This window comes from Tuber melanosporum (genome assembly GCF_000151645.1).
Source record: "Tuber melanosporum whole genome shotgun sequence assembly, scaffold_85, strain Mel28".
NCBI lineage: Eukaryota > Fungi > Ascomycota > Pezizomycetes > Pezizales > Tuberaceae > Tuber > Tuber melanosporum.
Genome location: NW_003299134.1, coordinates 328708 through 346382, shown reverse-complemented (window position 1 = coordinate 346382; position 17675 = coordinate 328708). Strand labels below are relative to the sequence as shown.

The 17675-nt window shown below is 45.1% G+C and overlaps 1 protein-coding gene; it reads left to right on the top strand.

Annotated features, from left to right (window-relative positions):
* Positions 1–7195: 7195 nt before the first annotated feature.
* Positions 7196–9018, top strand: GSTUM_00011477001 (uncharacterized protein). XM_002841944.2 has 2 exons: positions 7196–7451; positions 7513–9018. The coding sequence occupies exons 1-2, from the start codon at positions 7277–7279 to the stop codon at positions 8724–8726; spliced, it is 1389 nt and encodes a 462-aa protein (XP_002841990.1). The 5' UTR covers positions 7196–7276; the 3' UTR covers positions 8727–9018.
* Positions 9019–17675: the final 8657 nt, after the last annotated feature.

Below are 17675 nucleotides of genomic sequence, written 5' to 3'. Positions count from 1 at the left end.
CAGTGTACCACATAGTAGCCGAATTGTAAACATCTGGTGCAGCAGGTAGATGAGTCCTTCTTAATGTACTTCCGGAAGGTGCATTATATGCTGAATTTGGCCATGCTCGAGTAGGGTATCCTTGTCTCCTCTATAACTCAGTCGTTTGCCTCGACTACTACTATCGCTGAGGACTTGCCTTTTACTTTTCTCTTAAGTGCTATGGAGAATTATAACTACTTAGATCGGTCCAATAGTCTTACTTGGGGGTTGTGCTTGGAGATAACTCTCTCTAGGTCTTTCCACTTGCCAGAGTCTAAGTCCCGTTCCTTGTGTATTCAATCCTCATTGTTGAGTGGTCAGCTGTTGGCCACGATGTTGATGGACAAGGTTTCTGTAGTGATGTTGAAACCGAATACATCGATTCTGGTTAGTGTCTTAGTAATTACTGTCATGTCACTTAGAGCTGATTCAGCTGGTAGGTCCCCTGTAGTAGTAAGGACCAGATCATCATTTCTGTTAAACTCAGTATATGTAAATTTAATCTTGGATATAGAATTGACTGCATCTTTAATTTTGGCTGAGAAGAGGCCTACTGCTCCCACTCTGTGACCTTTCTCGTCCAACAGGATATGAAGTTGCCTTTCTCTAGTGTATGGAGTAGAGGGTAACGAGGGACCTACCGTTCTGATATCTGTTACTGGTTTCTGTTATTTCTTCTTTATTAGGACTAGCTGGAAACCATCAACATCAATGCCTGCAGAGGTGATAGGTGCCCAGGTTTGTTTGAGGTCTCTTTTCTATTGGGGGAGCTTTGTTGGAGTGTTTGTAGACCTTCCAACGGATTTTGTAGTTTTTCCAAGGCTGGTATCTACTGGTGGATTGGGCTTTGACCTTCTGAGTATCTGTTTAGGAGGAGGGCTGTAGTGCAGTGATTCACCTCAGAGGAATTAGGCTTGTAGTTGGGTTCAGGGTTCAGGGTTTTCTGGGGGCAGTAGTAGAGGAAGGGGGTGTATTTATGCTAGTTTGCCTAGTTCTTTGTTTTATCTCGCTGGTAAGACATATCTTTATGGCTTGCAGCTATTCCTGGAACTCTTTTTTCAAATGATATATGAATCTAACCATGATGCTAACCATGACTATGCGTTCCAGTTCTTCTTTTCCTTATGGTATGAGTTTGGCCTCTATTATTGTGACTGGAATTGACCCAGCTGTCATATTGCTGGAGGGGGTTCCAGAGATTTCTCTTACTGTGGCTAAGAGCAAGGAGAACCGTACCTATCTTGATGCGTTCTGGGCGGTTGAACCTTTCGGTACTTTATCTGAACTGTAAGTGTATTGACATGTCATGAATGTGGCTTGGCGTGGAAAAGGTTTTCACATGACACATAGTTATGAGTCACAGGTATGTTATTGTTTCACACATATGACTTATTTGAGTCATATGATTTATTATGTGTGGGATTTGTGATGCTTTCACACATGGCTCAAATATGAGTCATGGAAGTGCTCCTAGTGAGTGTGCCTTGCGAGTGTACCTTGCGGGTATGTCTTGCGTATATGATTTATGTTTCACACATGACCTCGTTATGAGGTCATGGGTTTTACGCATATGACTTGTTTATTGTATTATGATAGGTTTATGAGTTTTTGCACATGACCTTACTATGAGGTCATGGGTTTTGAGCATGTGACCACTTTAGTTACCTGACTAGCTTGTTATCATTTGGTTTCGCACATGAGACCACTTTGGGTCACAAGACTACGGGTGGGAAGAATACTATATAAGAAGGCCGATTCGGCCGAAGAGGATAGGTTCTTCACGCTTTGTTCTAAGTACTTTTCCTACTTATTACTTTTGCAAATATAAAACACCATTACGATCTTTATCTTTATTGCAATGTTATCGTTATGCCAAGGAAAGTTCTTTACGAAAAAGTGTTAGAGAAAGCTTACGATAAGCGTTCATGATAGAAGACAAAGGTCTTGTACTATTGGTAACATAGGCAGAGGCCTAGTGCTATCGTAAGACTAAGAAAAGAAAGAGAAGAAGGAGAGAAGTATCGTTCCCCGTCGCCAAGAACTAACTATCCGAGGAGGGATCGTTACATGACGGTTCTCAAATCAGGTATTGTCCTTGTTTTTTCTATTGCCCTGTGATATCACCACTTCTTGTATGAGTTGTATCTCGGACATACCAATGTCTTGAATCTGATCTATAGGATTGGCTACGTCGGTTAGTAGGGAGGAGGAGACTGAGACCTATAGTATTTGGGATACTGGTACCAGGCATTGTTGTGATGGATAGTAGGATAAGGCTGCTGCTGCCAGGAAGGCTAGGGTATCGGTGTCGGCTGCATCTATGATCTCGCTGCTGAAGATCTTTTGAAGTGTGGTCCTGAATTTGAGTAGTTCTGGCTGAAGAGCTTCTATAGTTGAGACCATTGTATTCCCTGTAAGAAGGACATAGCATGTGTCCATTTATCACAGTTCTCGTCTAACTTTGGGAAATGTACTTCTCTGGACTACAATTCTGTTTCCGACAGTGATCAAGGGGTTGGAGCATCTCCTTTGGTGCCTGATAGTAGCAAACATGAGGAGGGTTGCATTGAGGATTACATCCTGTGGGGAGCCTGATGGGAGAAGGCTAGGAGAGTTGACCCTTAGGCTCTTGGTAGGACTCCTAGGTCTTTCAAGTGGAGAGGTGGGATAGGGGAGTTGAAGCAAAGCTGGGGACGAGGGTTGGGAGGTCATGATGAGTAAGTAGGATAATCTTATGGCAAGTGTCCTAAACTCTCAGAGAGAATGAAGTCTTAGAATAGAGGGCTATAATTGACCACACTATCGGAGGGAGGGGTATTGTGAGTACGGGGGTGTATAATGTGTTGATAAAGTACTATTTATGTTATGAATAATAGGTATGATAGTTAGCAGATGGCCTACTTTATCAGAGAGAAGACGAGAGCTGAGAACTAAAAAAGGCTTTGATTGTGTACTGAGAAAACCAATAGTAACTGTTCAACCAAATATATTGAAATACTGTCTATTGAAGTCTACTGTTTCCATCATAGAATTAGGCCATCTTTTAAATACACAAATATGTTCATGTCTAACATGAACGAAGTTATTCAAAGATATCAAATGATACATTTTGGTAAAACAAATTAAATATTAAAATCATACTTAAAATACAACCTAAAATAAAGCAAGTATTAAATGATACTTAAAACAAAACATAAAACAAAACCATATATCAAACGATACATAAAACAAAACATAAAACAAAACCAAGTATTAAATGATATTTAAAATAAAATATAAAACAAAACCAAGTATTAAATGATACTTAAAACAAAACATAAAACAAAACCAAGTATTAAATGATACTTAAAATAAAACATAAAATAAAACTAAGTATCAAAGCAATACTTCAAACAAAATATAAGACAAAACCAATAACCAAGTACCTGTACAAGTTACAGGATAGATTAGTTCATTGAGTGAAAATTCTGCTTGTACTGTATAAAAAGATGATATGTATACAAACTAAAATAAACTTGACGTGGTTGTAGGAATGCCCTGCTAACTGTACCAGAATTTCTAAAAGCTTTCTCGCTCTGTGTATGTGTGTATATATGTGTAAATCTTTAATTCAACTATAATTTCACATACTAACTAAAGTAATTGGAATACGGCATGGGATATAGCCCCCAGCCCTAGGCCCCCCTTAAAGATATCTCCCTCGCGGGCCACCTGCTACAATTTCATCATAACTCACCCGATGCAAGCTCGTAACCCCTCTACCTTAAAAGAAATCCACCCTGTCAGCCCAGCCCAACCTTGCAGGTTCTACCCTCCTTCTCAAATGCTCCACTACACTTGGCAGATGCATGTACACATAGTCCTGGCCCGACTGAATACTTATTTTCTATGGATCTCACACCACCATGAGATGAGAGTATGATGTTGCATCCCAGCCACCTCTACTCCGCCAAGTCTAGCCAGCCAACCATATTACCCATGGCCTTCCAGCAACTAAAAATCTCTTAGTGCCAAGCCAGTCACCCACAACTTTCACGGTCAGGCACATCCTCCCAGAGGTCTAACCAAAGGGCGTAGAAGGAGGAAAGTCTGATGCAAAAAGTCACCCAGGCCAAACAAGTCTAAAGACTTCGAGGTGTGCCCAAAGATAAGGCCAAAACTGGCCAACATGGAGCTCATAGAGGGGGCAAACATGGTAGACACAAAGGCTAAATGTGTATGGAGCCTAAGGGCAGCCCCCAATTTGAAACTAGTGAGTGTATGCATGCTCCCATAAGACAGTATCTCATAAACCAACAGCAGGAAGTCGACCAGATGGCTATAACAAAGTCTTCCTGTATGGCAGACTGTGTTCCCAGCCGCGAGTAATAAAAAGAGGAGTATTTTTTGTAGGTAAAATTAAAGACTTGTAGTTATCATAAACTTAGCGATAAGGGTATTGATTGAGTAATCCTCCTGAACAGCAAGCGCAACACCTAATCCTGTGAGTTGAAAAAGGGAAAGATGTGTATGTATGTGTATGCATGTATTTATATATGAGTGAATGGTTATCATATATATTCGAGTACAGTATGTTATTACAGCTTACTATGAGTGAGTATTTTGCATTGACAAAATTAACCACGATTCAACAATCGGTGGCAACTCACCCCTCTTCATCACCCTGCACTCTTAACAGTACCTAAAAAAATTGCTTTAAGTCAACCCAGAAGAAACCATTCTGCTTAATTCTTTTTTTTTCAATAAACTATGTCTCCTATTCTTCGCAGTCATGTCAAAAAACCTATTCCCTCCAAACAACTTTCTGAGTTTATCACAGGAAGGATTCTCAGGTTACATGTGACTCAGATAAGATATCAGCAAATATCCCACTATGTTAATATCCCCTAAACTACTGTCAGAGACACAATTGCAAAGGGATATCAAGAGGGCAAGGAGAATAAGAATAGAGGAAGACATCCTAAAACTACCAAGTCACAGGATGATACTATGATGGAGGAAGCTCTTAAAAGTCATCATACTACCTATTCTGATATTGCTGAGCAAGTTGCTTCCAATGTTTCTAGTAGGATAGTAAGAAGAAACTTGAAAAAAAGCATCTTAGAAAGTGGATGGTACAAGAGAGAGTTTATTTGGATGAGGATCTAACTCAAGAGAGGTTGGAATGGGTATTAGCTCATAGGCATTAGACAAAGGAGATGTAGAGAAGAAAGGCAATGTGGGAGGATGAGGTAGCTGTAGAAAGAGGAGGAGGAAAGAGGAGAAAATTGGTTTTCAGATACCCATATGAGAAATAGAATAAGGATTGTATTGAATCTAAGGCTAGGAGAGGGGAGAGAGGGATTAGCCAGATGATGACTGGTTGTTTTTATAGTCAAACTCATGGTCTTTTTTTACCTGTTTTTCCTGATCCTTCTTCTGCTAGGAGTGGAGTTACTGGGAAGTCAATTATTGATATTTATAATTATTATGACTTTCTAGGGATATGGGAGAATATCAGAGAAAAGGCTGGAGAAGAAGAGGTATTTTTTATTATTGACAATGCTAATACTGACTTGCCTTTTAGGAGATGGCTCAGAGAGCAGAGAATTACACTGATGGAAATTCCTGCCCATTCACCAGATCTCAATCCAATTGAAAATATTTGGTCTCTGGTGAAAGGTAGGCTTCACAAGCACTACCCTGAGCTATATCTTATGAAGGGTGATGTCAATGTGGTCAAGAACGCAATAGTAGAGGCCACCACTCATTGTTGAGAACTTCTTGACCCAAAGATTTTTGATACTTTAGCTGGATCAATGGTGGATAGAATAGAGGCAATTATTAAGGCTGATGGATGGTATACCAAATATTAATTTCTACTATGTATTTACATCTTTTAATTTTTTTTTTTGGTTTTCATGATAGTGGATTGGTGGGTGAGTGTGGTTGTCATCGCCGAAGATTTTCCTCTGTTGAATCGCGGTTAATTTTGTCCACGCACAATAGTAGTGCGCTGTGGCGCACACGGTACCGTACCGTAGCTAGATATGGGCGGTTTGGATTATAAAGTTTGGATTATGATAGGATACGGTAGTATGATGGGAACGCCCTTTCCGGGTATCGTAAGAGAAACATGGCGGTGCTGGAATGGGGGGGGGGTTATCGTACCCTATGCGCTGGTACCTGAGGGGCAAGCGCTGGGGTAAACTGGGTTATACTGTAATAGTAACGTTAGTGTTCAGTTATGATTCTTCCTTGGACTAGAGCTTTTCTCTTCTCTTTCTCTTCAACTTACCGGGTTAGGTACGATACGCTATCTAGCTAGCTGAGCGTAGCTGCTCGAGTTACCATATATAGATAAACCTTAAACTTGACACCGTTTGATATCGCCTTCCCACCCACTTCACCCACTTTGTGAAAGTTGTAGCTACAATACAAGTAACATCATCGTCATCTCATCTCAAAAAAAAAATCTAGAAAAGTAATCTAGATCTGCCCTTCCATCTAAAAAAGGGGTGGGGGGGGGTGTTAAAATCGAGTTTCCTCCTCCTCCTACCTACGGCGGGTATGACAATGGTTGGCCCACCAACCAGAACCTTAGCATCCATACCAGCCAAGATGTGCCAAGAAACAAAAACCAACCCTTCTCCCCTCGCCCCTTCCATTGGGCGAATCTTAAAACGTGCACCTGCATAGCCGAGCTCAGGAACGTCGACTCCATCGCTGCTTTCGGGACTAAGCGCCCCGGGGGTTCAAACTGGTAGCGTTAGAGGTTATTTTGAGATGAAGAAGAGGAAAAAAGCTAGGGGGAAAGAGGAAAGCGATGTATGATATACTGTTGCTCTATGGTTTTGTGATGGGAAGTTTCAAACATCTTTCTCTCTTTTCTTTTCTTTTCCTTTCCCGCTTTTTCTGTTTTTGCGGTATTTGTGTCTGCCGCACTTCTCTCCAGGGGTGGTGGGGGTGAAGGGTGAAGGGGGTATATAGAGAGGTCGGTAGAACCGCATGAAAAGTCTTTCCCCTCTTCTATTTATCCCTCCTTTCCAATTTTGTGGCAAGATTTAAGTATTTCCTTTCGCTGCTTTTCTTCTTCTTTTCTTTCTTCTTTCTTCTTTCGTTTCTCCTTTTCCTTTTCATTTTATATTCACCTTCTCTTCTGTTGCTAGTCTTGAAGACGTAGTTTTTATTACATTTTTTTTTACTACTATCATTGTCTTTTTTTCTCCGGTTCAGTCTCTGAAAGAGAGCGGGCTTATATTATACTTTTTCAACAATGTTTGGGAAACGCACGGGCTTTATTGCTGCGGTGGCAGCAGTGCTGTTTTCCGGATCGGTGCTCGCGCAGATTCCCGACGCCTTTTCCGCGGGATTCGATCCCAAGTCTATTCAGTTGGAGGTGACGTTTGGGTCGAAGGAATTGAAGGATGGGGATGTTCTTACTCCTGCTGGTGAGTTGAAACTGTTTTCTCGTTTGGGTGGGTGGGTAGTAGTCTGACAACGGCTCCATAGATGCTGCTGCGCTACCAAAGTTCGCATTGGGAGGATCCTCCGGTATCAGTCCAAAGACAAAGTACTGCATTCTGATGATAGATCCCGATTCTCCGAACCGTGATGATGCGGTTGCGCCCCAGGTCCTGCACTACTTGAAGACCGACTTCACGGTGTTCGAGCTCACGAACCTTGCATCCCAGTCCAATCCGACGCTCAAGTATGTCGGTCCCGACGCTTCCACCGGTTCAGGTCCACACAGATATATCTTCCTGTTGTATGTTCAGCCGGATGGATTCTCCGTCCAGGGTGTTCCGGGCGAGTCTAATAGGGGAGGATTTAATGTGTCGAGTTGGAGGGAAGTAAACAATCTCAAGAGGGCCGTCGCTGGTATCCACTTTGTCGCTACTCCACCAGCGGGTGGGGCGGCCCCGAGTTCTGCTGCCGGTGCCGAGAGCAAGACTGCCGTCGCCCCGCCAGCGAGCACTTTGACTTCAAATGGCGTTGTGTATACTACTACACCACCGCCATGCACCACATCTACATCAAAGTCCGCGCAATCGGTGCCCGTCCAAACGACCAGCCAGCCGGTGGCCGTTCCCTCCAAGTCCCAACCACCAATGACATATACCTCCGTTCCCCCAGCTCAGACTTCCGTTCCCGCTGGGCCTCCCAAGACCCACACCGTCAAAGTCGGAGGCCCCAACCTCCTTAAGTACACGCCCGAGAATGTCATCGCCAACGTCGGAGACGTGGTTTACTTTGATTTCCTCGAGAGGAATCATACCGTCACCCAATCCACCTTCGACAACCCATGCGTTCTCAACCCCAACGGCGTCAGGTCCGGTTTCAGGCCCAACCCGCAGAACATTCCCGGGAAGGAGACCTTCAACGTTACCGTCTCCGATGACAAGCCCAAGTGGTTCTATTGCGCGCAGGGAACGCACTGCAAGGCCGGTATGGTCTTCGCCATCAACCCGGGCGCAAAGTTCGAAGAATTCGTCAATAAGGCAAAGAGCGGCGGCAACGCTACCACTACTGCTGGAGGCCCCGCTGTCACTGGCACCCCTAACCCTTCTGCCCCAGTTACACTTATTCCCTCAGGCACTATCACACCTCCCGTTAACTCGACCGCGCCTACGGGAACTCCCGTCTTCACAGGTGCTGGTTCAAGGGTCACCTTCTCCATCACCACCTTTGTGGGAGTATTCCTTACTGCATGGTTGCTCGTATAGTCGGTCAGATATTGTTGTTTTTGTTTTTGTTTTGCTTGCTTTTTTTTTGGTTTTACCCTTTCATAGCGTCTAAAGATCTGGAGAAAAAGATTTTGTAGTTTTAATTATGTATGATCACAACCCCCTTTTTTTGATACCTTGTTTTGTCTTTATCCCCCTCTCGCCCTCCCTCCCCTCGCCCCATATTCTTCCCTTTTACCTCTCCCTTGATCGGGATGAGACATCTCTTTTTTGCTTCACTTTTATACATATTGCTCGTCATGGAAATTGAATGGATGGAATTACTTATTTATTTGTACGAGAGAGAATCAATCGTTGCTCTCCCAGAAACTTTGCCATATCATACCATGCTTGAAGAAGAAGAAATTCTGCGCAGCACAGTAAAAAAAACAGTAGTACTAGTAACCATCCTCCCCCTTTTTCCGCTTCCGCCACACAACCCCCTGCCTGTCGCAGGCCTCGTGAGATGAGACACGGACAAAAACAGCGCTGCCGTACCGTTAGAATGGACCAAGTGGAGTGATTGATACATGTCGTCGGCAACGTTTTGTTGCTTTTCTTTTTTATACATACCCCTTCGAAGGGAGGGGACTACTCCTGCCACCCCTTTTCGAGAGAGTTGGGGAAGTTTCCAATCACTTACACAGTGCCCGTCCAGTCGTTCATACCATGAGCGAATTGTTGTTGTCTAGTCATGTAGCGTCACTCGATTTCACTCGCTGCAACCTGTGGGGTGCAAGTGGTTTCGGTGGGAGTGGCTGGTTCAGCTACCGTATGATACTTGTACCGTGCCGGTATGATAATTACTATATGATACGCTTGATTCGAGTTTCTTTTCTTTAAATAATTGTGTAGGTGGATAAAGTTTGAATAGCTGGTTCACTCCTTGCAGTTAACAATAATAATATCATAATAATGATAATAATGGTAATAACTTGCCTCCCCCCCCCCACCGTTTTCCGTACGATATCATTCCCGGCGTGAAGAGTAGTTTCTGTCGCCTTCAATTTATGATACCGGTTTTTTGTTTCCATCCTGTTCATATACCTACCTGCGCTAGTATATATAGATAGATATCTCTTTCCATCTACCGTTCTGCAACGGTAACGCCGGTCGGGCAGTACTGTACGGAGACAGTACATTCCCGCGAACCCGCGCCGTGCGCCGTATATATATATGTTTTCAGCCACCCGTACTCGTGTACAGTGCTCACTAACCTCCACATACCGGCAGCGCTGGATGGTATCGGTATTTATCATGGTGTGGCGGGATTGCGTAGCGGAACACTCCCCTGTATCATACTGTAGTGATCCGCATTTCTCGGGAGTCGCGGAGCTGGGCCGGGGTGTTTCCGTGCCGGTGCTGACGCTGAATGCCTCCCGGGTTCTGGAAATATGGTTGGGTTTGGCGTCACGTCTATCATCTGTGATATCTTTGAATTATTTCTTTCTTTCCACTGCTGCGCTTGGAGCTGGCTCCCAACGCTGGAAGTTTTGCGCGTCGGTAGGAAGGGCTCCTGCGGTTACTGGTGTATGATAGATACATGGTAGATTATATTCTTCGACTGCGGTCGTGGGCGAGGTCATGGACAAAACGATGAAAAAAAAATGATGCCTGGATTGGTACAGGTGCTGGAGGGCTCAACTTGAGTGGGGTTGGGAGTCTAGGGATGTGAGCTGTTCTATGTTAGTGAACCTTTGGTCTGGAAGTTATTTGCAAGGCTGTGCGTTAAAGGTTCTCAAGCACTAGATTCGATCTCTCGTTTGCGTTTTTTTATGCATGTACAGTGCTCGTTGAAGGTTCTACTGTATCATAGATGGATGTTGATAGATTGTGAAAGTTGTGGGGAGTTTGGCGGAGTACGGGTTCAATAGATCAGTGTGGGGGTTCAGAGATTGAGATTGACAGAGTGGATTCTATATACTTGTCTTTCCTTTGCTATTACTGGAGTGATTAGGGGAAAAGGCGGCACGCATGGAGGGTCAGTGATAGGTGTGGTGATCCATGGAATGGTCAGGATACATTGCTTATGTTTTACTTATACACTACAGCTGTCTTACCGTTAGTTTAGAGAAGAGACCTTTTCACCTTACCTCCCATTCTTGATCACGTACTACTACCGTCCCCCGGGCCCCACATATTCACTCGGTCTTCCCTCAACCGCTGCCCAGTCGGTCCTCCACTGTTATCCCTTATCAAGACGAGTAGCATCGGCGAGCTTCTCGGGGCTCGGGTGGGGAGTATTTGGGATTTCGTGTGGGGGGGGGGTCTCAGCTTCGGATTTCCACCCCTAATGGAAGGACTATTGAATCCTTTACCTTTCCACGATGAGCCGGGCAGTCGGTCTGGGTCTGAGTACGGTCGGAATGTTGGGAAAAGCGGCTTTTCAAAAAACCAAGGCTGCTCGCCGGCATGGGCCATCTGCGGGCTTATGTTTCATTACTGAGAAAGAATTTATTATTCACGGAGACTAATTGCCGTTCGGTTAATATATATATATATATTCGCCCGGGGGGGGTAGTTAGAGGGTTGGTATCGTGGTGGTTGATCTGTAGATGGTACAGATTTGTCTTGAGAACGAAATTATATGCAGCGCCGAGAGCATGTTGCTCTGTTTGAAATGCGGTATTTGGAATGAGTGGCTTGGGTTTCATTCTTGGGCCAGGAATGAGTGGTCTTTTGGATGAAGACGGGTATGGAATGATGGCTGCGCTGGACTGGGAAATTTGTATATATTGGCTCTTGCTACTGTTCTGTTCTGATGGTAGTTCGGGGTACTATGAGGGTTGACTTCCAATTTCATGCTCTTGTTCTCCTATTCCGAGTGATTTAAAGTGAAATGACCAGGAGCGTTGACAGATACCTTCGGATTGCCCGGCCGTCTGGCGGCTTCGGCTTGGGGTTTCCGCGAGATTCGACCCGGCTGCTGACTATTTCTGCCGCACTGCTGAGTCATGGTCCGGACTGGCCGCTTTGGGTCACAGCAGGATTATCCCTTAAAGTGTTTTCAAGCACGGACACTAAGAGCGCACTAGTTGAGAAAGGAGGCAACCACCTGTGGTTTAACTGTAAAGAGGAAAGTTAATGACAACCATGACAACGATGATGTAAATGCTCATAGGGTACGATCAAAAGCCTGAATTACTACATACCAAAAATTTCCTACTTCTCTCAAGCGGTTAACTACTTCAAATCAAGATGCCTGTCAATGATGGTGAGGATGGTTATGCCAGCAGTGAGGGGGAGATGGAGTTTCTGGCAAGGGGACGAGAGTTAGGTGAATGGGAGGTGGCGGAGATTGTGGAAAACGAGGACCGGGCCGACCATGAGGAAGAAAGAGATGAGGATGATCGTGAACCTCAACTCCCATTAAACCTGCCTCCTGTACCAGAATTTCTACCATACGAGCACCCTCAACCCCGGCACAATCGTATGCTACATCTACCAGTACAGCTTACTCGTCCATATGATCCAATACATAGTCCGAATCCTACCACCCCAAGCCCCGAGCCCTTGCAGTTTTTCATGCTCTTTTTTGGATGTGAGCAGTTCGACCAGTTGGCACACAATACCAATCGATATGCAGATAGTCAAGGAGCGGGAAGGGAAGGTAGCAGGAGGTGGTACAATGTGAAAGGCGCTGAGATGATGATTTTTATCGGCCTTATTATCTATATGGGGGTTTACCGGTCCAGCACAGTAGTGGACTATTGGCAAAAGGATGGGCTTTCACCACTTCACAAGTATGCATTCCTGCTCTTTGTACTAGGGTGTGAGCCAAAGTCTGTCGAAACTTTGCTCTCATAGGCCAAGTTTGTATGTGAATGGAAGCTCTCAAGAACACTTAATTGGTGGATTTTCTTAAAATTTGGTAAAGGAAAAGAGTCTGTTGAACTCTTTGCACTGCAGCTCGAGCAGGATCAGTTCTCTGAGTGACTCTGAGGGCCTGCCAGTGGAGTCAATGAGGAGAGGTTCAACAGACTTACCCACAACTCCTAGTACATAATCTATATCCAGATTTGATGTGCATGTCCGATGATAGTTGTATTGAAAACTTAGAATGTTTCTGTTATGCTTTTAATACATTAGTTAAGTGTATAATAGGATATCACAGTATATGTCGCAAGTCCGGTTCCAACAATTAAAGCAGTACTTTCATATCGCAGCCCCAGTCCAGAACCTCCCACGAAATCGATGGTATGAGAAGCTAGAGCCGCTTTCATCTCATCTGCAAGATCGATATAGGCAGTACTGCACACCTGCTACGGAAATTGCCATAGATGAGATGATGATCCGCTTTGTTGGGTGCTCAGTACACACTATTCGAATGCCCAATAAACCAATTCCTGAAGGCTATAAGGTCCTAGCCCTTTGTGAACATGGCTATACTTTTGCCTTTCTATATACATCACGAGCAGATCAATTTTCTGGACACGACCTATTCTACCCTGCTAATGATTATCTCCATTTAAGTGCCACCTCTCGTGCTGTTTTCCACCTAGCTACGCAACTACCCTACCAACAACGCCATTTTCTCCTCTTCTGCGATAATTATTTTAGCAACATTCCTCTCTTCCAAGCTCTTCGAAATCATCAAATTGCTGCATGTGGGACTGTACGACCTAATTCAGTGGAATATCCTAGGGTACTAAAATTAGATAAGAGGAAAACCCTACTCCCATAGGGCACAGTAGTAGGAGTGATACCTGAGAATCGAGAGGTTTTAGCCATCATCTGGCAGGATAAAACCTTAGTTCGATTACTTACTACCGCATATGACATGCGTCCTGAACCGCAAAACTACACAGTACGTGCTCGTCGCCATCCTCGTCGCCCACAACAGTGAAATCCTTACCGTAATATGATTGATCGGGTATGGGGAGAGTTACCTGTGAGGGAGCTTGCGCTACCTACTGTCACTATTGACTATAATCTACATATGGGCGGTGTCGACATTGCAGATCAGAGAAGAAGTTACTATTCCACACAACTCCGGGTTGTTAGGGCCTGGATGCCTCTTTTTTTCTGGCTTTTGGACACAACAGTCATTAATACCTTTCTGATTGCAAGACAAAGTATCAGGGAGAAACAGGAATCACATTGGCACTCACACTCTAAGTTTAGAGAACGATTAGCATGGAATCTTGTGGAAGCCGGATTTCGGCAGCTAAATCCTACCCAGAACCAACAACTCTGGCCTCTTCCTTTCTCTGCTCCTCCTCCACCTAATGGTCGTCACTGTCCTAATACCACACCTTTAGGCAACAACTCCATCAGCCGTGCACAAGGGTATATTACTAAAGCGACCCATCTCCCGCCGATGTGAAAGGATCCTGTAGTTCATCAACTTCAGCGGAACACAATTAAACCAGGTCCTGAATATTGCATCCTATGCCGCTTTCTTTCGAAGTCCCCTCCCAGAAGCCCCCAACATCACGCCTTTCTTACATCACAAAACGGCCTCCGGGGGAGGATTCGACGTACCAATTTCATCTGTGCATACTGTGAGCTTTCTGGTTTCAAGGTATCGCTCTGTAAGGACTTTTGTTTTAATTTCTTTCATACAATGGACTAGGCGGTATGGACCAAACCTATTTTCTATCTCCTTTCTAATTCTTTACTACCTGTGGTTCCATGATACTTATAAAACTTTCACAGTTAGAAAATAAGAAAGGCAAGATCGTTATCGACCAGTTAGTACTACAGTGGTATGCAAGAACAGCAGTGGGAAAGTCAGTCTGATCAGCATGCGACATATAGTATGACAACATCTCAAATTGCATTATTATTATTGTACGACAACAAAGGAATAGGAAGGCATTCTAGGAAAGGCAATTTAGGAAATTGTATTTAAATTAAAAAGAAGAAAACACTGTTGTAAAACCCCACCTCGACATCCCCATTAAGATAGGACCTAAGTACTCAAGTACTTAAACACATAGATCGAACCTTACTTCTTCTTTCTTAGCAATTGCCGATCGCTGCATTAGTGCCAGGCTAAAAGTGAGTGAACGAGAGTACAGGTTAAGGGATCAGATGGCCTAGCGCCCCTGCCGACTTTGTGTGGTCTTCTCCTGGGCTCTTGCCCGGCGTGAGCTGGTAGTGACGACTTTTTTACTAAACATCTTGAGCACAAGTCGACAATCTCAACAGTGAAACCCGTATTTAACCAAATCCACGGAAATGCAATGGCTCGAACTGCGGCGTTGGGAATGCGGTACTATACTTGAACCCGCTGACCATCACACAGGGTTCGGCATCCCGAGCCCGTACCACTGCCGGCAATTTAGAAAGTTTCCTCATCGACTCACGGTTTTTGGCACCTCAAGTTATGCTATCGTGTGTACATTCTTATCCGCGCTCGCCAAATACCGATGAGCAGGGCGCTGAATGGGGAGGGGATCTTGCCGGATATATTCGCAAAACAACCGAGACCACCTAGGTGTTTGCACGTTCTTGTGCACTCTCCGGGGGTTTTAACGGGCGTTTGTCGGGCGGGTGGCTCGGAGAGGGTCTGGTTTGGTTTATCTTGGGGAGGTTTGACTCGTTCGTTGATTTGTTTCCTCCCCCACCCCCCCGCTCCGGAATTGGAAGTAGCATGTGAGGTATTTAGTGGTAATGTGACGAGATCTTCTGACGGGATGTTCGGATTAGGTGCTAGTCATGAGGTTCTTGGAATGTCACTCGGTCAGGTCAGGGGACTGCGATAGCTTGATGGGGGGTTTCTGGGAGGGTTCTAGACCATCTTGGGGCATGGGGGAGGCTTCATACGATGTGGTATAATACCGTGCTCTGTCTTGAAGCTTCATGCGCTGTGCGTTAAGTTACACGGTAAGGCAGCTGCCGGGGAATGGACCAGCGACGCCACAGAAAGCTGCATTTCCTCCTGGGCTGTACTTTTGTCCTGCCATCAGCCTGATCAGTTACCCTATGTAAAATCTCGTGAGATCCGCTATCTCTGTCCGCCCTGTAATCTTCCGATTCTGAGTCCAAAAGTATATTTGAGAAGGATTTGCGATTTCCCGACACGCTGAATCTTGTTCACCGGTATTCACAATTTTGTTGACCTGCCAAACTGATCATATCCCGGGCGGATGGGTTTATTCCCGCTGATAATCTGATAGTGGATTTCACGAGTTCTTACGGTAATCCGTAAATCCGAAGGTGCTTGGCAGGAGAGGTTTGCCGTGCTCCTTCAGCTCCGTTGGGGGTTTGGCGGCTGCGGGGACCCGTATATCGGTGGGGTTCTGTAGGTGTCGGAAAGTTGTGTCGGGTTTGTTGTGGAGGGTTGGTTGTGTGGGGTTCATTTGAGATTAGCTATGTATCCGGGAGACTTGAACGGGCGCTGTCGTGTTGGAGTTGGTAGTTTTGAAGGATAAGTTGCCTTCACCGTGCTCTACCAATTCGGCTTTAATGAATGCGCCGGAGTACCCGGTATCGCGGAGCTGCTGCTGAGCTTGGGTTGGCCCTGTAGCATAGGCAGGCCTCTCAGTTACCCCCTTATTAACGCCTCTATTCGTCGATCTCGGTGGCGTGCTCCTATCCCGGCCACTCCCTCGTTGGACGGATTAAGGCCTAACAATCCGCGCGGGGGATATCCCCTGGTAAACAACAGTATAGCATGTGTTGCATTTGATAAGAGACAAGTAGTGAGTTGTCGCTTGCAGGAGTTGTAAGGCTGTTGTAGGGGGTTTCTCTCATTCTGGAGTTATAGTGATTTGTGCGGGGGATCCTCCGGTCATGTTTTCCTTTTCTTATCACGGGAGAATGCAAGGTAATCTGGGTGTAAATGGAGGGAAACTGATGTGTGGCGATTCCTAGGAGGACCAAGATGGGTGAATTGTGCTTGATAATATATACTCCTGTCTTTACTGTTAGTTTAAGTTTGGGATAACAAAGTTTATGATTATACCTTTCCTACTGATTGATACTCCATAACGATCAAGCCCCCATTCTATTCCGCTCACTCTGCCACAGCGCCACTTAGTCGTTATCTCCCAAGAATACACTCCGATAGACACTTTACTCCCCGGCTTCAAGTTTTGGCCCTATATCTTGTAGCCAATGTGCCTGGGGATATATCGTCTCGTGTAACCGGTGCCCTTATCCTTCCTCGGCATGATAACTCCTTGTCCCATAAAGCCCTTTCGGTATGTCACTTTGACCCTGGAATTTCGCGCGGTGGGATTCGCTTTTCCCCTGTAAACCGAAGATCCGTTATCGCGGGGGGGACAAATATAGGCAAGTAAAATTACCTCTTTCTCTTGAGTACATGGCAGTGGGCAAGAGAGGGGATTAAAGCTCAGGGATATTCCACTACTGTGCTTTTTTTTGCTCCTCACACTGCTATCTCTCGGTAAATTGGTTGAGCAATTGAGGTGCAATGCCCAGATCCAGCGGAATCACCATCACCGTCATGTGTTCTCCTGTTCTTCCCCTTTCGGCGGAGACTTGTTTATGGTAGTCCGTTGGTTGACCACGGGCCAGCGCCTGCTTGTGGTGCTGGATTTCCGTTTTGAACAGAGTTGTTTTCACCAACCCTGGGTATGCACAGGGACTCCAACACTATTGCTAGTTCGCTGACCGAGGGTGATGGTGTTAACGCAGTGAGGGGGAAAACTGTGTAGAGGATTAGCGCTTGGGTGCTGATCTCTGCTTTCGGGGATGCAAACTCCATCCATCCATAGTCACTCACTCAATTATCTCTAGCATCCTGCCTATACTGATCAAATTCCGTTGGAATATTTAGATATCAACCTTCGCGGCTCGCCTCTGTGAGGCTGTCTGAGGTTCGGAATGCTCCTACGAGCAAGAAGCTTGTCTTCCCCAATTTGCTTTCGTTGATGCGCGTTAGCGCACTCGGTGCTTAATTAATATTTTGCAATTGAGTTTTAACTGCCAGCAGGGAGGAAACTAAAACAGAACATGTTCACAGTGGCTCACTCGTCG

Bases quoted from the DNA above. Each gene is read 5' to 3' on its own strand.
- GSTUM_00011477001 (XM_002841944.2), top strand. From the start codon at position 7,277: ATGTTTGGGAAACGCACGGGCTTTATTGCTGCGGTGGCAGCAGTGCTG. The intron at 7,452-7,512 runs GTGAGTTGAAAC...ACGGCTCCATAG, and splicing joins GGATGTTCTTACTCCTGCTG to ATGCTGCTGCGCTACCAAAG.